General features: G+C 37.6%; 1 protein-coding gene across 15 annotated transcripts in view; it reads right to left on the reverse strand.

Annotated features, from left to right (window-relative positions):
- Positions 1–347: 347 nt before the first annotated feature.
- Positions 348–27,636, reverse strand: part of LOC128231412 (uncharacterized) — a 50,242-nt gene continuing 22,953 nt past the window's right edge. For 8 of the 15 annotated variants that reach the window (XM_052944209.1, XM_052944207.1, XM_052944215.1 and 5 more), the window contains 11 exons: positions 24,573–24,667; positions 23,758–23,868; positions 20,422–20,519; positions 15,620–15,790; positions 15,331–15,440; positions 9,231–9,375; positions 8,826–8,909; positions 8,545–8,641; positions 4,017–4,132; positions 2,702–2,865; positions 348–1,728 (listed from right to left, as the gene is read on the reverse strand). In XM_052944209.1, coding sequence (XP_052800169.1) covers positions 1,593–1,728; positions 2,702–2,865; positions 4,017–4,132; positions 8,545–8,641; positions 8,826–8,909; positions 9,231–9,375; positions 15,331–15,440; positions 15,620–15,790; positions 20,422–20,519; positions 23,758–23,868; positions 24,573–24,667 — 1,327 coding nt within the window. In that variant the 3' untranslated portion in view covers positions 348–1,592. The other 7 variants (XM_052944219.1, XM_052944220.1, XM_052944222.1 and 4 more) reach the window with 4 other exon arrangements.

Raw genomic sequence — 27,636 nt, forward strand, 5'->3', positions numbered from 1 at the left:
AATAACCGGATGCGGCTGCCGACACCGGGGCGATTAGTATAGCCGACCTTATTCTTTGAGTAGTTGAGCTTATAAATGACATATTGGGTCAAGACAGTGTTCCGGTGTACACTTCTCTCCTGTGATAGTGCGAGTTGATTGCAGCATGGAAGTCTTTTACATAAATAAACTTTAAAATAAATTGGATTCTTTTATTTTGTGGAATAATTTAAAACTGACTGTACACTTATAATCAAGGCTGACCTGATACAGATATTGCAAGGTCGTGAATTTCTAAGGCATTGTGGTGCAAATGGAGCAAAACAATGAATAAAATTTAATCAAATCAGTAACAACTAATGGCTGAAGGAAGTTTTATTATAAAAATATGACCAAATTTCATAAATATCACAAAGATAAAATATCACAAGTAAATCTATGACTAAAATAGAATATAGAAAATGCACATATTCATAATACAAAGAAAAGTAAACATCTGCACATTTGTCTGCACATTTGTTTTAATCTGTAATGAAAAGTTTATAAAGTACATATTGATATTGATGTATAGTTGGAAAATTCTACAGTAGTAAGAATTACCAATAATAAATACTGAGATTTGTATTTGTTCAACAACATAATTATAAGGCATGTTTCTGAGTTCTGCCATGCTTAAGAAATTATAAAATTGTTTTTACCATAGTTTAAAACAATGCTGATGATAACTGTGCTCACAGACATAAAAACAACTTGGAAAAAAATCTGGGATAATTTTTCACTAACCAAGCCATAATGTCCTAGGTCTACAACTCAAGTAAGGCAGCAGGATTTCAGACTTGAGAGGAAATAGCGTATGAAGCTGAGCTAATGACTTGTACTACATGTTCTTGGTTATAATATACATTCTACTGTTGAAAATGGATTTCATCGTGACCACTGATCTAGATGCCTGATCAGCATTGTTAGTGTCTCACCCTGATTCACCGGCCTCCGCCATGAGAACATTTATGTGATTAGGAACAAACACAAGTAACATAATTGCTGAAAACACAAGCAACAACAACAACAAAAACAACAACAACATCATCAAAGGTTTCTGCATAAAGTAATCTCCGAGAAATTGCATAGAAGATGAAACATACTACAAACCACATTATGGCGCCAGTCCTTTCTGACAGTGTTTCTCATAAGTCTTCAAATTCTGACAATTAATCACACTTTCCATTTCTTTCTTTCAAGTAGGCTTTCATCTGGCATGGAGCCACTCCCACAGCTCACAGATAAGCCTATTGGGAATTCAATCAAGCACTGCAATGTTGAATCCCAGGACAAATTGTCTTGTATGTACATCTGTATCCTGTGAACTACTGCACTAATAATGCTTAGAAACATGACATCTGCTTCATACAATTCATCCTAGTGACCCCACCCCTCCCAATCATGTGACTTCCAAGCTCATTCAACTAGTCCTATCTATTTCCCCAAACACTTGACTTTTGAGTTCATACAACAAGTCCTATCTAGTTAATCCCCCCCCCCCCTGACATGTGACCGCCGAGTTCATACAACTAGTCCTACTAAGTTACCCTCCCCCCTGACATGTGACTTTAGTGTTAGCAGATCTCTCGGAGCACCTCAAGCATTTTGGGGGGTACTTTGACGCCGTGTATTTTCCAGTCAAGTGCGCCGAAATCAGCACACTCGATCTTTTCCCTCTGGTACTCCGGCATATCGTGGGTGTCATCCGTCCTGCAATATAACACATGTAACATGGATTCACCTATTATGGGTAGCTGGGTATGCTGGCATAACTTCCAAGTCTAGTTTAATTTATAACCAATTCTATGGAAGTCCAGCAATTTTATTCAAGTTCACTGCAACAGAGGATTGAAAGATGACTATAAATTAGCTGTGACAACAAGCCAATGAACACACTTATTTCAAATTCTAAAGTAATTGTACATTGTTCTTACTCCAAGTTGTGTGCAAATATAATTTTCTAGAAACGGTATCAGAAATGTATGGTACACCGCATCTTTAATAATTTAAGTATTGATTTAGCTTTGAATTTCTCATACCTAATAGTAATACAAAATCACCCTAATGTTAGCACTCGGCCATTACAGAAACAAATCACAACAAAATATTCACAACAAAGTAAGTTATGCTGTTAGCAACACAAGATGACATTGACATAACATATCCTTAAAAACAGTTTCCAACTTTTTTTTTACTTAGTATCCAACAATTGCATCCTGAAGCTAAAACACTATGAACACAACAGCAACAGCACATACTTCAGCAACATGTTCACATAGAAAGCCCACTGGTTCAACACAGACTCACCCTAACAAACCAAAAGCTACTTCAAGTTCTATCAACTTTTTCAGATAGTCCACTGTGCTAAAATACACGCATGAAAACTGTAATGCATTTCTGCAGCATACATATTAAAGAGAACTTTTATGGATTTAATGATATGAAACTACGGTATAATTGCAATTTTATTTTGAAATACTCATGTATGAGTGCTAGTACGTACCAAAACAACTCTAAAGTAGATGTGCTTGTAGACTGAATGTGGACAATATAGATTTCAAACAGCAATGAGCAGAAAGGGTATAATTCCATGTATTGTAATAACATTCTAATTTTTCCCCTTATATATTTTACCTGTGATTTGAAATTTACAACAGAAATATGAATTAAGCACTCTACTTACACAAATTTCGGGTAGAGGACCCTCTCTGCGTATGCGGCCATGCCGCAGAAGAGTTTGAAGTCAATTTTTGTGTTTTCGTCAATGTCCAGGGTATGGAGGATGTCCGAGATCTGCTCGGATGTGATCGTGTTGACCAGTACATCCTTCAGAGACCTGTCAATGTCCTGTAACACACAAACAGTGGTCATAGTTTTTATCAAATGATAATTGATATTTCTGAAGATGTATATAATGTTTTGAAGATGTATATAATGTTCTGAAGATGTATATAATGTTCTGAAGATGTATATAATGTTCTGAAGATGTATATAATGTTCTGGCCCTAATTTCTTGAAACTTCTTAAGCTTAACAGGCTTAAGTCGCTTATTTCAATTAGCCAAAATGCATACTGAAAATGGATTTTGATAAATGAAAAATGGTTATTCTGATAATAATACAGATTATTTCTACATAATTTCTAAAAAAATCTTGAAGAAGTTAATATAACACAGTTTATAGAACAACAAAAATAGCAAGCTTAGCTTAATCCTGTTATAAGGGACTTAAGAAGTTTCGAGAAATTGGGGCCAAAAGATGTATATAATGTTCTGAAGATGTATATAATGTTCTGAAGATGTATATAATGTTCTGAAGATGTATGTAATGTTCTGAAGATGTATATAATGTTCTGAAGATGTATATAATGTTCTGAAGATGTATATAATGTTCTGAAGAAAAATGAGTCAAGACTGTGAATTCCTGGCTTGAACACCTTGAAATTATAGTTAACATGACGCTTAAATCGGATAAAAATCACCCTCAATAATTATCTACTTTGCTAATTAAAGGAATATATTGAATATTTAAGTCTATGTGCATTTGTTGTCCACGGTTATCACAGGACTAGTCAATCTCTCCATTCAAGTTGTCCACGGTAATGACATCTACAACACTCAATAATTAGTGTGCGGTATAAGTAAATAACGTTGTAATTTATCCACAAGCTGGTTAAAGAACAGCTAAGGCTTACTTGTTATCATTCTGCTATAGGAGAAAAAAACAAAGGAACTACATCTGAAATATGGTTCAAGAATATTTATATCCAGGTGGTTTGAAGTTGTATCACCTATGAACAAGAACAATGCTTTCAAATATGAAGCTTTTATTTTTCACACTAGCAGCTAGAACTAAAACAGCAGTGTCCTGCAGGCACAATTGGTGCTGATGATCTGCTTCACAAACACTACATATGTGTATACTTTTTAAACAATACAGTAAACCCTTTAATAACCCTTCACCCCACATCTAACCTCCATGTGTAAGAAGCTCTAGTACCTTAATGAGTATCGTATGTGTTTTGTCCTTGTTCTTGAGGAATATTTTCTGGTAGAGGTTCTGTCTCCTGGAGGTGATGATGCAATGTTTCTTGATATATTCCTGAGGAGTCATCTCTGAAAACACATCCAAAGCATTACCAACCCACTATATTCCAAACCCACATTACCAACCCACTATTTACCAACCCACATTACCAACCCACTATATTGCAACCCACATTACCAGCCCACTATATTCCAACCCACATTACCAACCCACTATATTGCAACCCACATTACCAGCCCACTATATTGCAACCCACATTACCAACCCACTATATTGCAACCCACATTACCAACCCACTATATTACAAACCACATTACCAACCCACTATATTCCAACCCACATTACCAACCCACTATATTGCAACCCACATTACCAACCCATTACATTGCAACCCACATTACCAACCCACTACATTGCAACCCACATTACCAACCCACTATATTCCAACCCACATTACCAACCCATTACATTGCAACCCACATTACCAACCCACTATATTGCAACCCACATTACCAACCCACTACATTGCAACCCACATTACCAACCCACTATATTGCAACCCACATTACCAACCCACTATATTGCAACCCACATTACCAACCCACTATATTGCAACCCACATTACCAACCCACTACATTGCAACCCACATTACCAACCCACTACATTCCAACCCACATTACCAACCCACTACATTGCAACCCACATTACCAGCCCACTACATTGCAACCCTCATTACCAACCAACTACATTGCAACCCACATTACCAACCCACTATATTGCAACCCACATTACCAACCCACTAAATTGCAACCCACATTACCAACCCACTATATTGCAACCCACATTACCAACCCACTATATTGCAACCCACATTACCAACCCACTATATTGCAACCCACATTACCAACCCACTATATTGCAACCCACATTACCAACCCGCTATATTGCAACCCACATTACCAACCCACTATATTACAAACCACATTACCAACCCACCACATTACCAACCCACTATATTTCAACCCACATTACCAACCCACTATATTGCAACCCACATTACCAACCCACTATATTGCAACCCACATTACCAACCCACTATATTGCAACCCACATTACCAACCCACTATATTCCAACCCACATTACCAACCCACTATATTGCAACCCACATTACCAACCCACTATATTGCAACCCACATTACCAACCCACTATATTGCAACCCACATTACCAACCCACTATATTCCAACCCACATTACCAACCCCCTAATATTGCAACCCACATTACCAACCCATTACATTGCAACCCACATTACCAACCCACTATATTGCAACCCACTATTCCAACCCACATTACCAACCCCCTAATATTGCAACCCACATTACCAACCCACTACATTGCAACCCACATTACCACCCACTATATTGCAACCCACTGTTCCAACCCACATTACCAACTCACTATATTGCAACCCACATTAACAACCCACTATATTGTAACCCACTATATTCCAACCCACATTACCAACCCACATTACCAACCCACTATATTCTTACAGTCAAGGCAGCAATGATGGCTAGTTTTGCTTTACTCAAGATTCGCCTTAGAGGAGTACCATGATTTGAGGATAAATCTGAATAAAGGACTAGGCTCTGGTGACAAGGATTATGCTGTTCTTGACATTTATGTCTTCTAATCAATAGAATGGGATTTAGCTGAAGAGTTATGGAAGGGTGCTGTACCGCCTTTTTTGGTTGCATCCTTTTGCCCTATTGAAAACCAGCAATTTCACTTTTCTGCCTTCATAGAATTGAATGCTTAGAATAATCAAATATTTCTTAAGATTTGTTTTAATTGCAGTATGTGATTATCAATACACATAAAAACAACATATTTAGAAAACATTTAGCAATAACACACATTTCTTACATTTATTTCAAAAGTGTAATAATTTGCTGCTGGATAAAATGTGCTCTTTTAACCTAATGCATCCTGTCCCTTTCACTATTAGGACCCTGATCCTTTTCTGCAGCACTTTTCAATACCTAAAACCCTACAATGCTATATATCAATTATAAAAAACCTGGTTCTGTCTTAAAGCTTTACCAAGATAATTAGCAAGTTATTTTTTAATAAAAGCTAGTAGTATGTCTATGTTTATATATAGGGTATGTCATAGAGAAATATCTTTCACTGCCTGTGTCAGAGTTAGTCATAGAGAAATATCTTTCACTGCCTGTGTCAGAGTATGTCATAGAGAAATATCTTTCACTTCCTGTGTCAGAGTATGTCATAGAGAAATATCTTTCACTGCCTGTGTCAGAGTATGTCATAGAGAAATATCTTTCACTGCCTGTGTCAGAGTTAGTCATAGAGAAATATCTTTCACTGCCTGTGTCAGAGTATGTCATAGAGAAATGTCTTTCACTGTCAGTGTCAGAGTATGTCAGAGAGAAATATCTTTCACTGCCTGTGTCAGAGTATGTCATAGAGAAATATCTTCCACTGCCTGTGTCAGAGTATGTCATAGAGAAATATCTTTCACTGCCTGTGTCAGAGTATGTCATAGAGGAATGACTTTCACTGCCTGTGTCAAAGTATGTCATAGAGAAATATCTTTCACTGCCAGTGTCAGAGTATGTCATAGAGAAATATCTTTCACTGCCTGTGTCCGAGTATGTCATACAGAAATATCTTTCACTGCCTGTGTCAGAGTATGTCATAGAGAAATATCTTTCACTTACAATGGCAGAGTATGTCATAGAGAAATATATTTCACTGCCAATGTCAGAGTATGTCATAGAGAAATATCTTTCACTGCCTGTGTCAGAGTATGTCAGAGAAATATCTTTCACTGCCTGTGTCAGAGTATGTCATAGAGAAATATCTTTCACTTACAATGGCAGAGTATGTCATAGAGAAACATATTTCACTGCCAGTGTCAGAGTATGTCATAGAGAAATATCTTTCACTGCCTGTGTCAGAGTATGTCATAGAGAAATGTCTTTCACTGCCTGTGTCAGAGTATGTCATAGAGAAATATCTTTCACTTAAAATGGCAGAGTATGTCATAGAGAAATATATTTCACTGCCAGTGTCAGAGTATGTCAGAGAGAAATATCTTTCACTGCCAGTGTCAGAGAATGTCACAGAGAAATATCTTTCACTTACAGTGGCAGAGTATGTCATAGAAGAATATATTTCACTGCCAGTGTCAGAGTATGTCATAGAGAAATATAATTCACTAGCAGTGGCAGCATATGTCCTAGCGAAATATATTTCACTGCCAGTGTCAGAGTATGTCATAGAGCTATATATTTCACTCCCAGTGTCAGTGTATGTCATAGAGAAATATCTTTCACTGCCAGTGTCAGAGTATATCATAGAGAAATATAATTCACTGCCAGTGGCAGCGTATGTCATAGCGAAATATCTTTCACTCCCAGTGTCAGAGTGTGTCATAAAGGAATATATTTCACTGACAGTGTCGGAGTATGTCATAGAGGAATAGCTTTCACTTCCAGTGGCAGAGTATGTCATAGAGAAATATCTTTCACTGCCAGTGTCAGATCATGTCATAGAGCAATATCTTTACTGTCAGTGTCAGAGTATGCCATAGAGAAATATCTTTAACAGCCTGTGTCAGAGTATGTCATAGAGAAATATCTTTCACTGCCAGTGTCAGATCATTTTATAGAGCAATATCTTTACTGTCAGTGTCAGGGTATGTCATAGAGAAATATCTTTCACTTCTAGTGGCAGAGTATGTCATAATGAAAAATCTTTCACTGCCAGTGTCTGAGTATGTTATAGAGAAATATCTTCACTGCCAGTGTCAGAGTATGTCATAGAGAAATATCTTTCACTTCCAGTAGCAGAGTATGTCATAATGAAATATCTTTCACTGCCTGTGTCAGAGTATGTCATAGAGAAATATCTTTCACTGCCTGTGTCAGAGTATGTCATAGAGAAATATCTTTCACTGCCTGTGTCAGAGTATGTCATAGAGAAATATCTTTCACTGCCTGTGTCAGAGTATGTCATAGAGAAATATCTTTCACTGCCTGTGTCAGAGTATGTCATAGAGAAATATCTTTCACTGCCAGTGTCAGAGTGTGTCATAGAGAAATATCTTTCACTGCCAGTGTCAGAGTGTGTCATTGAGAAATATATTTCACTTCCAGTGGCAGAGTATGTCATAATGAAAAATCTTTCAATGCCAGTGTCAGAGTATGTCATAGAGAAATATCTTTCACTGCCTGTGTCAGAGTATGTCATAGAGAAATATCTTTCACTGCCTGTGTCAGAGTGTCATAGAGAAATATCTTTCACTTCCTGTGTCAGAGTATGTCATAGAGAAATATCTTTTACTGCCAGTGTCAGAGTATGTCATAGAGAAATATCTTTCACTGCCAGTGTCAGAATAATCATAGAAAAATATTTTTCACATCCAGTGTTGGTATTTTTATTATTACACCTACTTTCCAGAAGCTTCATGTCCATGGGAAGCTCAAAGCGACTTGACTGCTGTGATAGAGCCAGTCGACCCTGGATCCACGACTTGATCTGTGGTGGACGCTGAAAATAATTAAATCCCAGTTAGACCCCAATCCCTGTTCAACTATTCCCATTTACAACAAATTCTTGGAACAACTAAATTAAGCTTGAGCTAATAATTTGCTTTTACCTTATTTATCTACATATCTGTTTTTTCTTTTCTTTAAAAGATGCAAATTTGCACAGGCAAATAAAGAGTTAAAACCTTGATGTCGTCAACTCCGTTGTTATCCATATTTGACCAGTCAAATTCCGGCCGACTCAATTTTATCTGGTCATTTAGAATCTCCTGAAAATACACAAACAAATGGTCTTGTATTTATTGAAGTTAGATTTTTACTAAATTATAATGAAGACAATTACCATACGCATCATTTTAATATTAATATATATAGCAAACATGAACATTATAAGTATAGAATAAAAGTAAATCATTTTAAAGTTCCAGTGATACGCTTCTTCTCAAAAATTGGTAAGAAATATCATGTTAAAAGATTCCTCATCTTTTATATAAAAACTAAACATCTGCTTTTTTAAACACTGGCAATAATATGACATACAGTAATAATAGTTACAGAATTCAAAGTTCAGTACAAAGGAGCGAACTTACGCCAATATCTGGCTTGACTAGGTCGTCTTCCACCTCTATCTGGTGTCGCTTGTGTTTGGCCTTCTCTTTACGGCCAGAACGCTCCTTCTCTACGTTGCTAGGCAACTCAGGAACCTTGATGTCAACCTCAGGCTTTACCTTCTCACTGCAAATAGTCATCAACATTGTAGTTACCATGTAGCAGCCATAAACAAGACAAATTCAGCAGAGTTCGACACATTAATGTAGGTTGTGAGTTGTTCTGATTAAGTGATCAACAGCTCCTGACTAAACACTCCCATTTCTTACATGAACTCATGGAATGCAATGAATCCAGATTGGAACTTCCAGCTGCAAGATGCACCATCTGATGTTCTCACAATAATCCTGTTCCTTGTGAATCAAAAGTACCTGTTATATACAATCAGGAGAGAATAGCAAAGCAATCCAAACTTTTCCACCAAATATTGCAGATATTCTGTGTAGATTTTCAAAAGTTCACCAGGGGATTAAGCCAACAGAAGGCTTCAATAAGATGTATAAATAATAAATATTGTCCATCATATATCCGTGAATAGATGCATGTTTACCAAACAGGAGCTCCATATTGCTACAATGCTTTGATCACCACACAGGAGCATATACAAATATACTTAAGCAGGCAAATCTGAACCATAAAGATTTGGAGAAAATTTTCATTTGCAAAGACTTCAATAAGCAGAGTTTTATTCCCATTGTCAAGTCATTAATATTTATTAGTATGTTACTATACATAGCACAAAAAGGAAATATGTAATTAAACCTTATGGCTCATATTGAATGCATTCTTTGTGTCAAACAACAGTAAATATTGGACCTCTGGTAGATGCTCTGGTAAGATGAGCATTTAATGTTCGCCATTCCAATACAAATATCTTAGTGCATTCCAAAACTTGTATTTTTTGGTCTTGATTTATAATGATGCCTTCTATTTTATAAATTGGTAGAATAATTGTTAAATGCTTTCAATTCCAGTATTCTAAAATTTTAAAACCAAAATGTTTTATTTTTAAACTGTTTCGTGTTGAAAAAAAATAATAAGACCTTTAATGTAAAAAATTATTTTACTTACTTTTTTTTACAATAATTATTTAATCTTGATTTTTTCTGAAATAGGAATACTTGATAACACAGTCAAGAAGTACCTAGTATATTATATATTGTCAACAAATCTTAACGATATCCAAGTCCGCAAAAAAAAACTCATTATAACAATGCTCTGCTTGATAGTACTGGTATTTTAGTTATCAAAAATTCAATTAAATCGTTGATCAATTTTTCATTTCAAGGATCAATGAAATGCAGATATCTTTTTCAAACCAAACCCTGATTCTCTAAGGTAAATCCTCATCTCATGATAAGAAAAGTAAGGATATAAAAGTCTTAGCTCTGTCTTTAATCAATTTCATTAAATAATACCAGCACTTGAACTTCAGACATGACAAGTTTTTCGTATGTCTCCTCCAATGGGATTGCCGGACGGATTCTGATGGAATCATTTAGAAAGCTTATGATGAAAAATGACGGCAAAAGATCCATGTAGCCATTAACTGGTTTAATTAAGTAGGTTATTCTGCAGCTCACTCATGCCTTCTCTGGTAAAGACACATTCATGACAAATCTTAGCTATTTAAGTAACGTTTCTTCCCCAACTAGCTTGTTTCTTCCCCAACTAGCTCGTTTCTTCTCTAACTAGCACGGACACACTACCTTAAATTAAACTACAACCCTATTCATGGACAACATTGTCCCAAAAATTAAGTATAAAATCAGTAATATTTACACACGATTAACAATGATTGCTTACAAAACCAAATGATTGGAAATATTTATTATGGCTCAAGAATCAATGTTTAATTTATCGCAAAACCAAGAACGCACAAACAGAAACACTACAACACCTATGCTTTATCTTCAACAGGACCAGCATACAAAACGCTTATAAACCGATCTCACAATATATCAGTGAAACCCGCAGTCCTTATGTATAGCTTGTACGGGGAATCAAACCATTGACCCTGTTTCGTCTGTATCACAATGATCCAGGCTTACTAAGAGGCCAAAAAGAAACCCTACGGATGTCCGAACCTGGAAAGCTGAAGTGCAATGCTTCACTTTAATTCTCCTAGCCTCCAATAGTTCAGAACCCGCCCTAAACAGTACAAAAAGTTACTTCAAAGCTTATTATTCATTATACTTTTTTAACTCAGCTAATAGCAATTCAATGGTAAAGTAAAACTAAAAAACAATAACAATTTAAAAATGATGATTGTGAATGAGTTGCAAAAAAATGGCTCTAATTTTTTATAAACATGTAAAAGAAATTATAAAACGTTATGCTCTTGACATAAGTGTCCATAACATGAATCTCTCAAGAACCCAGGCAGCTATATGGACAGACCTCTTTAATTTCTTACCTAAGAAAACATTTAGAACTTGGCACAGTCAATAGTGAAAAAGCGATTTTGTCCTTCTATAAACAAACTAGGACAGGCCATTAAACTTAGTCCAGGATGACATTTCACAAAAATGTTGTGTTGTTATGTACATATAAGCTCATCTGTCAATACTTTTAAACCCCTGTGATCTTTTGATAGAAAATGAGAATCCTTATCCCCTAGACCACTTCTCCAATACTTGCCAAACATGTAAAATATCTCTTCAAGTTAAAAGAGAACAGATCCTTGTTAAAATTAATTGCTGGTGTTCAAAAGGCATACATTCATATTCCACTTGTATTATCACTTTTCCAGATAAAGACATTATAACCTGTCCTAATCAGGTGCAGACCTATATTGACAGACACTTCCATGGTCACCAATAGCAATTGGGGGGTTGACCAGGTTGAGACCCTTCTACTGTCACATATAGCAAAGAGGAGACAGTTGAGACCCTTCCATGGTCACCAATAGCAAAAGGAGGACGAGGGGCGGGAAAGGAGCCAGTTGGGACCCATCCATGGTCACCATTAGCAAAGTGGAGAACGAGGGGCGGAGAAGAAGCAATTTGGGACCTTTTCATGGTCACCAGTAGCCAAGTGGAGGATGAGGTGGTGGGGAGGAGACAGCTGAGGTCCTTCCATGGCCACCATTAGCAAAGTGTAGGACGAGGGGCAGGGAAGGAGCCAGTTGGGACCCATCCATGGTCACCAGTAGTGAAGTGGAGGATAATGAGGAGACAGCTGAGACCCTTCCATGGTCACCAGCAGCAAAGTGTAGGACTAGGGGCTGGGAAGGAGCCAGTTTGGACTCTTCCATGGTCACCATTAGCAAAGTGGAGGACAAGAGGGGGGTGGAGGAGCCAGTTTAGACCCTTCCATGGTCTTCAACAGCAAAGTGGAGGATGATGGGTGGGGTAGGGGGGAGGAGCCAGTTGAGATCCTTCCTAGGTCACCATTAGCAAAGTGGAGGAAGAGGTGAGGGGGGAAGAGCCAGCTGAGACCCTTCCATGGGCACCATTAGCAAATTGGAGAATGTGGGGAAGAGCCAGTTGAGAATCTACCATGGTCATCAAAAGCAATAGGGAGGATGAGGGGGAGGAGGAACCAGTTGAGACTCTTCTCTGGTCAGTAATATCAAAGAGAAGGATGAAGGATGGGGGGAAGCTGAGCCAGTTAAGACCCTTCCATGGCCACCAAAAGCAAAGAGGATGCTGATGGGGATAAGGAGCCAGTTGGAACCCTTCCATGGCCACCAATTGCAATAAGGGTGGGGAGGAGGAGCCAGATGAGACTCTGATGAGGGGCGGGGGGGGGGGGGGGGGGGGGCAATTGAGTCCCTCCACTAATTACCAATAGCAAAGAGGAGGATGAGGGGGAGGAGGAGCCAGTTGAGACCCTTTTATGGTCACCAGTAACAATGAGGATGGGGGGGGGCAATTGAGACCCTCCAATGGTCACCAACAGCAATGAGCATGTGGAGGGGGGTAGGGGCCAGTTGAGACCCTATCATTGTCACCAAAAGCAATGAGGAGGATGGGGGGGGGGGGGGAAGCCAGGTATCTGTCCTTGTAACCTTGGTAGGTTCCTTCAAACAAAATCACAGTGGCAAACTTAATGCATTTACTTGACAAATGCCCAGAAGAATATACAACGGCAAAGAATTGAATACAAATATAGAATTTAGAACAGATTTTGAGGCTAACTCCAGCCTTGTCTTGTCAAAACCAATGGTGGTAAACAGGTGAAAATACATTATATTTCAACAAAATTTGAACAATAACTATAACAGAAGAAATAAAAATAATAATACTTACCAAATAATAGTTGACCGTGAAAAAATCCTTAAAGCTTTATACACATCAAATAAATTAAATGATTTAACATTGGCTATCTCTGTGCTGTAATGTATTCAATAACTGGGGTACTAATAGAAACATCATAATACATTAAGCAAACAAATATTTAGCAGTCCCCAACTTAATTTAATTTTGATTCAATCAGAAATCTTTAAAATCAAATATTTGTAACCTTCTGGTATAGAATGTAAATTAAGTGTTGCCTGAAGTTTATGAAAAAACTCATCCAATGAAAATGCACAAATATTATTTAATTTTCCTGGTCAGTATTCCAAATTCCAAATATGGCGGAAGAGTTCATTCATTGATGGTAAGTCTCCTTATTTCTTGTGTCATAATATTAAAAATCAAAATTAATAGTAAGTAAATGAAACACATTCTAACAGTTAATTCCAAAGCATTTCCATACAGTATGAATGTTTAATGTAAGGTAATAATTTAGAAAACCAAAATTAGTCCCTGGAGTTTTTTACAAGAGGAGATTTGCATTTATGGTGAATAGAATTGAAAGAAAATTTATAAGTATGGTAAAAATTGTAAAAGGCTTTAAAATCAGATAACATTTCCACTTCTTACCTGGAGTGAACTTTTGAAACTTGATATTGATTGAATCACTCTGCCAATATGAGTGAATCTTCACACAGGCAATTTAATTAGGCAGTAAACAGAAATACATCCAGAATTGAAGAGTACTGCTGAGATAGTTGGTAAATTTAATTGGAGGGCAAAAGTCTACGCTAAACCAATCAAAGGCTGTCAAGGAGTGCTAGTTTATTTAAAAGTTGGCCTTTTTTTTTTAGTAAAATGTCTGTTATCTACTTTTAACAAAGTACAAAGTTTAATAAAGAAAGAATGCTTAAAATGTTACAAAAGATTTTTAACTATATTCTCCATATGCTTTGAATGTTCCTTTCCCCCCATAGACATTAAACACCAGCACAGATCCAGGACCATGTGAAATTTAGCTGCTTCACATAGTAATGATTATTATCATGATACTGCCTCTTTTCCACCTTTAAAAAAATCTTAATGTCCAAAGCTTTTTGGGAAAGTGTTTTAAGAAGCACTCTTAATCAAGTGACTTGTACAAATGAATATGAAGGCAAACTCACTTATATCTTTCTCAAGAAGGCTCATAACAATATTTCAACAGTAAGTCTTGTGAGCTAATTGTTCCAAAAATGTCAGTTTTTTTAATACAGAGGGTTTAACAGAACATAAATGGTGAAAGAATATTATTTCTAAAATAATAGTTATAATAACCTTCTCCATCTTCTGCACGAAAGGCAAATAAGACATAGTTTTATAAATTACAAAAATTACGACCAAAATTCTATACATGAAGATGTTTAACTTTGGATAAAATTGAAAAGCTATTCCGAAGGTAGAGATGATTTGTGTTGCAATGACAATGCAAGAATATCAAATTTCCAAAGTGCCCAATTACTTTATTGACTTTCAATAACTACTTCTCTGTTTTGACAACCGTCTTACAGGAACATGAAGGGAGGTAATCAAAATGGTACACATCTCATTTACAATATTTGCTTCCCTTGTTTGAGAATTAAGTTATGCATTTTAATGAGATCTTTGACGTCAACTCCATGGAATATCCTGTCAGACTGTTCTGAACCGAGGCTGAATGGAGGCTCTGTCAGCTACAGAACATATAACAACTTTAAGCCAACTTTCTTGGGACTCCCGTGCCTTCCTTGCAACATGCACACTAAGGCAGATGAAAATTTTATAATAATATTTTTTAAGGGTGTTTTTTAAAGTCACTCACCTGTCAGTGGGTATATCCTGAGAGGACGGGTGTTCCTCCACAGGTGGTGGGGCTTCTGTCACTTCCTCCATCTTTTTCTCTGTTCTTATTCGCTCTATTGGCTTTTTGGTCTGTAAGAAGAACATGCAATCTTATTTGTTTTTGATGCATATGATATCAATTGTTTTAAGAATTTTCTAAAGCTGGTATCGATGCTAAGTCCTTAATTAAGGATGAGGAAAATAACTGTTACAATCTTTAATATATGTTTATAAAATATGAAAAAAAAATATTGAGACTGCTTCAGTACCTTCTTCTTGACGCAACCCCGTGTTTGAGGCTGCCTGGCTGGTGCCTGGGTGGGTGGGGGTGCCTTCTGCACAGGCTCTGGACTGGGTGGGGGTTCTCGTGGACTTGGTGGGCGCTCAGTCCGCGATCCCTCACTTGGCCCTGCACTGCCACTGTCCACACTCTTCCGGGACTATAGAACACATACAGACAAAACACTGAGATAACTAGTGGACTACTTTATTAGTGCCATGTTGTGGCCAAATATTCTAATGGTTGCCTTCTGAATGGTCTAAGAGATGAAGATTGCTTAAAACTATGATTTTAATCCCGGTTCCTGAAAGTTGTCCTAACTACCACTATTACCGAACATTTAGCCCAGAACACCACTGTCCAGTCAAAACTGCTGAAACTGGGCTCAATGCTAAAACTTACAAAAGTATAATTTATTAATATCAAGCAGAAAAAATACAAAGTTTACTATAATTATTTCATTTTGGTAACATAATGTCACAACTCCATGTTCCCAAAGTCGAATGAATAACAATCAAACAAATACACCTGCTGTGAGTGAAAGCTAAGTTCATGTAATACAAAAAAGCACAAACATTGGTCAATACAGCTTGATGTAATCAATGATAGCGCTTGTTCACCGGTTATTTACAGAAGCCAGTGATATTTCCAGAACTCATTGATTTCCCAGTTTACAAGTCCACTTCATATCTTGACTTTAAATAAATGCCCTTTATTGGTTGGGTCAGAGTTACCTATCATTGCATGAACTTTTTCATATCAAAGAATATGACCATCAAACAAGTTCTTATTTTAAATGGAGAGCTTTGTTGTACATATAGCTTCATAGACCTAACTTTCAATTCTATACTTGAAAAAGAGAGAAGAAGCTCCAGTTATGAAAATGTTACAATCCTCAGTGCCATTTTCAAGTTGGGCTTAAACCTGTGATATCAAAACAGAAGCTTGTGAACACTACGTGTATGTGTAACTGTATGTGTAGTCATAAACATATACATAGCAGTTGTAGTTTAAAACACCTGAGCAAAGTATCGTTGTATTCCTATAGGCTCACTTTCATAATCATTTAATATTTCCTACATACAAATTGTACATGATGTTTTTGAAGAAATGTGTAAACTACACTTGTAGAGCCTGTTCACATGAGCCTAGTCCATATCATTGTGACAAACACTTAACTAGCCACCACATCACAGGCGCCTGTTCACATGAACCTAGTCCATATCATAGTGACATACACTTAACTAGCCACCACATCACAGAAGCCTGTTCACATGAACCTAGTCCATATCATTGTGACATACACTTAACTAGCCACCACATCACAGAAGCCTGTTCACATGAGCCTAGTCCATATCATTGTGACATACACTTAACTAGCCACCACATCACATACGGTGAAGCCCTTCCTTCCCCTGTCTACCATTTTATCTGGCATAACAATTTTTTTAGTATTTGTCATGTACCACTCTAAAGCACACATACATGCATGTCAATACAATTATGTTAATTAAACTCCCAATCAACCAATGTATACCATTCATGTGTTCATTTGGATACAATTTTAATAACTGAAATAGTATTAGTATTGTTTTAAAAATTGCTGAACACTTACACCAAGTTCTAGTTACAAAGCAGATCAAAACCACAATAGCCAACACATGTCAGCAAATTATGACCAGAAATTATGACTAGAGTTACCATGAAAAAAAACCCTACAAACCTCAGTCAAATAACTAAATATTAACAAATATTCTTCACAAGCTGAATGATAATCCCACTGCTGTCTTCAGTCAAGTTTTGCTTACTATTGATTCTGAAACACCAGGCTTCTATTATTTCCGGGCTTTCATTATTTCCTATTTATCCTCGGATCAGCATTCAAACAATCACACTGCGTTACAATATAAATCTACACAAAAGTCAGAGAATTTCATGGAGTTTGTGTTTAATTTCCCTTCATTTTCAAAATTATTGATTGCAAATTTTCTCCAATTAAAAACACAATCAAACACATGATCCAACTTTCAGTGAACATTAGATTGCTATTATATGATAACCCAATAAAGGCTGACATTTAGTTATAGCATTGTATTCAATTTTCTATTAATCACTCTCCTTTTGTCATCTATGGCCTGTTTAAATGTTTTTCTAGACACTCGCGCTTCAATGTCCTCAATTGTAAAAGCACCAGATCAGCAGAGATTTTATTATCATTCAAAAATAAATGTTGAGCCTGATTGCTTTGTTGTTGGCTCTTGACCCGACCTAAGCCATACAGAATGAATAACAAGAAATGATTCTCATGATTGACATGTTTTAAAAATGCTTGCTATTATTTAATCAAACACTATAAAACCTTTCACAACAAATCAAATAAAATCCTTAAATTAATTTAACATTTATAGCTGTTAAAGTTTTAAAACTAAAAGTTTGTGTGTTTTATGATAAAAATGAAATACTAACAGAAAATGATGTGCTATCTTTACTATAAGCCAACAAAGCCATTTCTGTGGGACTTTAATGACCCCCAAATGGAATAATATCATCTTTGAAACCTTACCCTGTATATGTATAGTCTATGACCAACAAATAAAGGTGGGTAATGAGATTATCCCCAATCAAAGGGGAGCAATGCAGCTCCTTTAACCAATGGGGGTAATGAGAGTTGCTCTGAACCCAAGGGGCATAATGAGAGTCTCCCTCAATCCAATGCAATGGGCTATTAAGGGTCTCCCTCAATCCAATGGGCTATTAAGGGTCTCCCTCCATCCTATGGGGGTAATAAGGATCTCCCTCAATCTAATGGGGGTAATACGGATCTCCCTTAATCCAATGGGGGTAATAAGGATCTCCCTCAATCTAATGGGGGTAATACGGATCTCCCTTAATCCAATGGGGGTAATAAGGATCTCCCTCAATCTAATGGGGGTAATAAAGATCTCCCTCAATCTAATGGGGGTAATACAGATCTCCCTCAATCTAATGGGGGTAATACGGATCTCCCTCAATCCAATGGGGGTAATACGGATCTCCCTCAATCCAATGGGGGTAATACGGATCTCCCTCAATCCAATGGGGGTAATACGGATCTCCCTCAATCCAATGGGGGTAATACGGATCTCCCTCAATCCAATGGGGGTAATACGGATCTCCCTCAATCCAATGGGGGTAATACGGATCTCCCTCAATCCAATGGGGGTAATAAGGATCTCCCTAAATCCAATGGGGGTAATACGGATCTCCCTCAATCCAATAGGGGTAATAAGGATCTCCCTCAATCGTATGGGGGTAATACGGATCTCCCTCAATCCAATGGGGGTAATACGGATCTCCCTCAATCCAATGGGGGTAATACGGATCTCCCTCAATCCAATGGGGGTAATTCGGATCTCCCTCAATCCAATGGGGGTAATAAGGATCTCCCTCAACCCAATGGGGGTAATAAGGATCTCCCTCAATCCAATGGGGGTAATACGGATCTCCCTCAATCCAATGGGGGTAATAAGGATCTCCCTCAATCCAATAGGGGTAATAAGGATCTCCCTCAATCCAATGGGGGTAATACGGATCTCCCTCAATCCAATGGGGGTAATACGGATCTCCCTCAATCCAATGGGGGTAATACGGATCTCCCTCAATCCAATGGGGGTAATACGGATCTCCCTCAATCCAATGGGGGTAATAAGGATCTCCCTCAATCCAATGGGGGTAATAAGGATCTCCCTCAATCCAATGGGGGTAATAAGGATCTCCCTCAATCCAATGGGGGTAATCCGGATCTCCCTCAATCCAATGGGGGTACTACGGATCTCCCTCAATCCAATAGGGGTAATAAGGATCTCCCTCAATCCAATGGGGGTTATAAGGATCTCCCTCAATCCAATGGGGGTAATAAGGATCTTCTTCAACCAAAGAGGGTAATGTATGCTTCCCTCAATCCAAGGGGATTATGAGTTTCCCTCAATTCAAGCTGGACAATTAGAGTATCCCTCAATCCAAGCTGGACAATTAGAGAATCCCTCAATCCAAGGGGGGCGATGAGAGTCTCCCTTAATCCAAACAAGTAATGAGAGTTTCCCTCAGCCAGAGGTGGGTAATGAGAGTTTCCCTCAACCAGAGGTAGGTAATGAGAGTTTACCTCAACCAGAGGTGGGTAATGAGAGTTTCCCTCAACCAGAGGTGGGTAATGAGAGTTTCCCTCAACCAGAGGTAGGTAATGAGAGTTTACCTCAACCAGAGGTGGGTAATGAGAGTTTCCCTCAACCAGAGGTGGGTAATGAGAGTTTACCTCAACCAGAGGTGAGTAATGAGAGTTTCCCTCAACCAGAGGTGAGTAATGAGAGTTTCCCTCAACCAGAGGTGGGTAATGAGAGTTTCCTTCAACCAGAGGTGGGTAATGAGAGTTTCCCTCAACCAGAGGTGGGTAATGAGAGTTTCCCTCAGTTGTAAGTGTGTGTGTGTATGAACCAAAAGGGGTAATAAGAGTCTCCTTCAGCTTAAGGGGGGAGGGGGGTTGTAATGGTAGTTTCCCTCAATCCAAGCAGAATAATGAGAGCCCATCTAAATTCAAGGGGGATAATGAGAATCTCCTTCAACCAAAGTGGGGTAATGAGAGTTTTCATCAATCAAAATGTCAACCATGAAGAAAACATCCATGGTAAGTAAACAGTTTAAACATTTTATAAGCAGGAACACCATTCCCTTGAGGCAGATCCATGTAGGGCCTTCAACACAAGCACCTCAAATAATGTCTTCATATACAGGCAATAAGGAATGTAACAAGTTTACCTTGGAGTCATCCCAGGGGGTGGGGCCATCAGCGGGGGTCCGTCCGCCATCTGTGTCCCCGACTTCTTCAAGGATAGGTGCTGGCTCTCCTGTCCGCCCTGTACACAAAGACATGGGGTGTCAACACACCTATGGCAACATGGTAGAGGTAGATATATTAACATTACTCTGGTAGGCTTTTAAAGACAAAAGTTATTAATAAAATTAATTAAAAGTTGAAAAGCATAAAAACAGTTTTCTGACAAATAAATCTTATTCTTTCACTATATTTTTAGATCAATAATTAAGATTGTAAAAAATGGGCATTATAAGCAAAAAGTGCAGTACAAATTAGGGAATTCTGAAAATCAAAACAAGCAATAGCATGTTTCTTAGGTTTTAGAATTGTTATGGTAATTAAAAAGTGCATGGGTAGAGCTTCAATGCCCCAAAATTGTGCAAAATATTTAAAGGTTATTTGTTTTTACTTTTGATATAAATGGGCAAAACTATCTACCATGTACAATATTACAGATTGTCCATCACCAAAACAAAAGACTTGTATTAAGGCGACTTTAAATTAATTGCTAGATGTGCATCCCCTCCCGCCCCCTCTTATTTCTGCCACCCCTTTAATTTTATTGACTCAAATAAAAATGTTGAACTAGAATCTGTGTTTGCGTATCGGTCTGGTACTGTCTAGGAACGGCGTTAATTCATACCTATGGTCTTGGTGTATAACATGTAAAAAAGAAGAATTGTTATGATCATGTTAGTGGTTTGTCTAGTAACACATGTTTATGGTCCCTTATGCAATGAGAAAGAGCATGACCACATAATCAATTGTGAAACAGTCATCTAAGAAGAATAAAAAACCCTACCCATTTAAAAAAATTGAATGAAAATCTAGCAATTTATCTATATTGGCCTAACCATTCAACCTCATAAATACACAAATGCTTATTTCATAAGTTTGTGACAAAATGACATCTCTGTAGCGAATGGCCCAGAATGGCGCACAGATGCAGGAAAACTGTTTCCCCACTTTGCTATTCTCTATATAAGAAGGTAATGACTTGCAGCCGAGTTGGCATACATTTGCTGCCAACAAAAGCACCAAAAAAGCCATGTTCTAGCAAACATCTACAAACTTTCCCCAGGAAAAAAAATATCCACTTTTCAAGTTTTGTTTATACCCGCGAAATAGCGATATCGAAACACAAACTTCTTTTTGCCTGTAACAAGTATTCATCAGAGTTATAACGCCATGTATGCAAAGGACAATTATTTTATTAGTCAACTTATACCAGCACATATCATTAAAATAAGTTTGGTACTTAGAGTTAATGCAGATGGACCAATGAAAAATTAACAATTTCTACCATTAAAATCACAAACAACTTTTCAGTAATAGAATAACTGCCTAGGGAGATTACCTGTTATTGCACAGAATATACCTGGCGTGGGTATGTTCATTGTTTAATGCCTGTTATTGCACAGAATATACCTGGCGTGGGTATGTTCATTGTTAAATGCCTGTTATTGCACAGAATATATCTGGAGTGGCTATGTTCATTGTTAAATGCCTGTTATTGCACATAATATACCTGGCGTGGGTATGTTCATTGTTAAATGCCTGTTATTGCACAGAATATATCTGGCGTGGGTATGTTGATTGTTTAATGCCTGTCATTGCACAGAATATATCTGGCGTGGGTATGTTCATTGTTAAATGCCTGTTATTGCACAGAATATATCTGGCGTGGCTATGTTCATTGTTAAATGCCTGTTATTGCACAGAATATATCTGGCGTGGGTATGTTCATTGTTTAATGCCTGTTATTGCACAGAATATATCTGGCGTGGGTATGTTCATTGTTAAATGCCTGTTATTGCACAGAATATATCTGGCGTGGGTATGTTCATTGTTTAATGCCTGTTATTGCACAGAATATATCTGGCGTGGGTATGTTCATTGTTAAATGCCTGTTATTGCACAGAATATATCTGGCGTGGGTATGTTCATTGTTTAATGCCTGTTATTGCACAGAATATATCTGGCGTGGGTATGTTCATTGTTAAATGCCTGTTATTGCACAGAATATATCTGGCGTGGGTATGTTCATTGTTTAATGCCCGTTATTGCACAGAATATATCTGGCGTGGGTATGTTCATTGTTAAATGCCCGTTATTGCACAGAATATATCTGGCGTGGGTATGTTCATTGTTTAATGCCTGTTATTGCACAGAATATATCTGGAATGGGTATGTTCATTGTTTAATGCCTGTTATTGCACAGAATAAATCTGGCATGGGTATGTTCATTGTTTAATGCCTGTTATTGCACAGAATATATCTGGCGTGGGTATGTTCATTGTTAAATGCCTGTTATTGCACAGAATATATCTGGCGTGGGTATGTTCATTGTTTAATGCCTGTTATTGCACAGAATATATCTGGCGTGGGTATGTTCATTGTTTAATGCCCGTTATTGCACAGAATATATCTGGCGTGGCTATGTTCATTGTTAAATGCCCGTTATTGCACAGAATATATCTGGCGTGGGTATGTTCATTGTTTAATGCCCGTTATTGCACAGAATATATCTGGCATGGGTATGTTCATTGTTTAATGCCTGTTATTGCACAGAATATATCTGGCATGGGTATGTTCATTGTTTAAAGTATGAAATCAATATAAGACGAATGCAAATGTTTATTATAAAGTTACCAAATGAAGAATTTTTCCATCTAAAATCTTAACGGACTGCAGTAGAATTGAATCAAGTTGCGTAACATGGAACATGATATATTTGATATTATCATCTACAAATATAAAAACAAGGCATATGTCCAGTATTAGCAATTATTTTGATGCAATGAAGTTTTTTTTCAAATTTGAAAATATCAATAACTTTACTGTTTGCTCCATACTATCGCAAACCCATCATGTCTTTGCTAATCTTTAAGCAATAATAAAAACTCTCCAACTACCGGTAACAAGCAGTATGGGTATAAGTTATAGAAACATTATTCCTTTTCTTATGTGACTCAAACATTAACTTCTTTAACCAAACTAATTCAATAACAAAAATAGTTGGGACATGAAACTGTTTTTCATCCCGTAAACCAGACATATAAAACCACTCTAAATGGCATATATTAAAACTGTTGTGTTCTATTTTAAAGAATTATTTCACATTTTACTTTTTCGCTCTAAACTGACATCATTTAAAGCAAGTTATTTTTGGTGCGATGTGCGATTAGTTGGGACTGAAAAGTTAAATAGTAAAGTTGGTAGCCATGACAACTAGCCACAGCAAAACAACACCACAAGGGCAACAACACAGCACTTACAACCCCCACACTCACTGTGGTCTTCACGTTTTGGTTTGTGTTTTGTCAGATCGGACTTGGGTTTTGATACTAAAGCTTGTTCAAACTTAACAGGGGAAGTAACTCGAACTTCTGAAAGTTTAGTAAACAAGAGTTCATGTTCTGTAACTGGGTGTTGATCATCCACCTTGGTAGAACAGCAGAAATAAAGACAAGATACTCAGCATAACACTGTCTCATCACACTAACAGAATACAATATTACAGAATATGTAACATACATGTACAGCCAAATAGAAGACATTGATTTATGAAATACTAAAGTTTTCCTCTACTTCTATACATGCTCAAAGGACAAGTTACCCATAAGATATATATTGAAGCAGGATTAAGATTATAAATCTTTACAGCATTGTTATTCTGACGGCCTTGGACAACTTTTGGAAATCTTCAGAACATTTCGTAAAAAAACATCAAAAAATCTTTAAGAAGTGTTATAAAAAAATAAGTGTTATATACATTGTGGTATTTTTTTTTATTCATGAAAGCATTCCATGTACACTTAGGCTACACTAACACTTGGGCAATTGAGCTTATGGTTCTTTGAAGGTCACTGGTGTTCCATAAGACATGGTCAAGCTCTCACACTTATTGTAGAGCTATCACATTCATTTCAGGAAACTTGAAAATCAACAAAAAATAACCTCTAAATTACTCTGAAACAAAACAAAACTAATATTAATCAATTTTGTTGCAACAATTTACAGTTGGCTTCAAGGCATTATAATATAATGCTTAACCCATATCAGAATGCAGTAATGATATAAGTCTGAATACCTATGCCTGTGAAATTTCCATCCTCTACATCCCCATGGCAACTGTCTCCGTCCAGGGAACTCGGTGATCCCGGCCGACCCTCTGTCCCACTCAACCTGAAACATTGAAAACACTGACATACACACCCGCCAATACTGGACATTACACTGACATACACACCCACCAATACTGGACATTACACTGACATACACACTCACCAATACTGGACATTACACTGACATACACCCCCCAAAAAAAAACTGGACATTACACTGACATACACACCAACCAATACTGGATATTACATTGACATACACACCCACCAAAACTGGACATAACACTGAAATACACACCCGCCAATACTGGACATTGCACTGACATACAAACCCACCATACTGGACATTACACTGATATACACACCCATCAATACTGGACACTACACTGACATACACACCCACCAATACTGGACATTTCACTGACATACACACCCACCAATACTGGAAATTACACTGACATACACACCCACCAATAATGGACATTACACTGTGTACACACCCACCAATACTGGACATTTCACTGACATACACACCCACCAATACTGGAAATTACACTGACATACACACCCACCAATAATGGACATTACACTGTGTACACACCCACTAATAATGAACATTACACTGACATACACAACCATCAATACTGGACATTACACACCCACCAATACTGGACATTACACTGACATACACACCCACCAATACTGGAAATTACACTGACATACACACACCAATAATGGACATTACACTGTGTACACACCCGCTAATAATGAACATTACACTGACATACACAACCATCAATACTGGACATAACACACCCACCAATACTGGACATTACACTGACATACACACCCACCAATACTGAACATTACACTGACATACATACCCGCCAATACTGGACATTACACTGACATACACACCAGCCAATACTGGACATTACACTGACATACACACCCGCCAATACTGGACATTACACTGACATACACACCCGCCAATACTGGACATTACACTGACATACACACCCAACAATATTGGACATTACACTGATATACACACCCACCAATACTGGACATTACACTGACATACACACCCACCAATACTGGACATAACACTGAAATACACACCCACCAATACTGGACATTGCACTGACATACACACCCACCAATACTGGACATTGCACTGACATACACACCCACCAATACTGGACATTGTACTGACATACATACCCACCAATACTGGACATTGTACTGACATACACACCCACCAATACTGGACATAACACTGAAATACACACCCGCCAATACTGGACATAACACTGACATACACACCCACCAATATTGGACATTACACTGATATACACACCCACCAATACTGGACATTACACTGACATACACACCCACCAATACTGGACATAACACTGAAATACACACCCACCAATACTGGACATTGCACTGACATACACACCCACCAATACTGGACATTGTACTGACATACATACCCACCAATACTGGACATTGTACTGACATACACACCCACCAATATTGGACATAACACTGAAATACACACCCGCCAATATTGGACATTGCACTGACATACAAACCCACCATACTGGACATTACACTGATATACACACCCACCAATACTGGACATTACACTGACATACACACCCACCAATACTGGACATGACACTGACATACACACCCACCAATACTGGACATTACACTGACACACACACCCACTAATACTGGACATAACACTGAAATACACACACACCAATAATGGACATTTCTACACCACGCTGTTACAAATAAATTAAATTAACTGTAAAGAAAGAAATGCATCATGAAGAAAAATAACATCTTCTGAATAATTCAGGGTCAGATTTCTAATACAACAGTTAACCACATCTCTTTGTAACATTTCTATGATCCTCTAATTGGATTACTCATGCTTAATTTACTGAATAGTTACATTTTATTGGTATTTAGTCAAAGACATCATGGAAACCAGTATATATGTTAATAGTATTAAAAAAATAAATTATATATACAATGAGTCAATATTTCAATGCTAGCATTACAAGATGTGTGGGAATATCATGTGATTAAACGTTGAAAGATAAGTGCAGGGAATGCAAGCAACAAAAATGAAAAGTGCTTTTATAAAGAACTAGCAATATAAATTAACCATCTAAATGTCTTCGTGTACTATAGTATATATACAAATATGTGCATAAACAATTGTACATGGACATTTCTTAAGCCAAAAATGTGAAACTAAGACAATGTGGTATGTCTGTGGTGTAAGATGATGTGGCCTATCTGTGGTGTAAGATGATGTGGTATGTCTGTGGTGTAAGATGATGTGGCCTGTCTATGGTGTAAGATGATGTGGCCTGTCTGTGGTGTAAGATGATGTGGCCTGTCTGTGGTGTAAGATGATGTGGCCTGTCTATGGTGTAAGATGATGTGGCCTATCTGTGGTGTAAGATGATGTGGTATGTCTGTGGTGTAAGATGATGTGGCCTGTCTATGGTGTAAGATGATGTGGCCTGTCTGTGTTGTAAGATGATGTGGCCTGTCTGTGGTGTAAGATGATGTGGCTTGTCTGTGTTGAAAGATGATGTGGCTTGTCTGTGTTGAAAGATGATGTAGCTTGTCTGTGTTGAAAGATGATGTGGCCTGTCTGTGTTGTAAGATGATGTGGCCTGTCTGTGTTGAAAGATGATGTGGCCTGTCTGTGTTGAAAGACGATGTGGCCTGTCTGTGGTGTAAGATGATGTGGTATGTCTGTGGTGTAAGATGATGTGGCCTGTCTATGGTGTAAGATGATGTGGCCTGTCTGTGGTGTAAGATGATGTGGCCTGTCTGTGGTGTAAGATGATGTGGCCTGTCTGTGGTGTAAGATGATGTGGCCTGTCTGTGGTGTAAGATGATGTGGCTTGTCTGTGTTGAAAGATGATGTGGCCTGTCTGTGTTGTAAGATGATGTAGCTTGTCTGTGTTGAAAGATGATGTGGCCTGTCTGTGTTGT

Source organism: Mya arenaria, chromosome 4, assembly GCF_026914265.1.
Source record: "Mya arenaria isolate MELC-2E11 chromosome 4, ASM2691426v1".
Lineage (NCBI taxonomy): Eukaryota > Metazoa > Mollusca > Bivalvia > Myida > Myidae > Mya > Mya arenaria.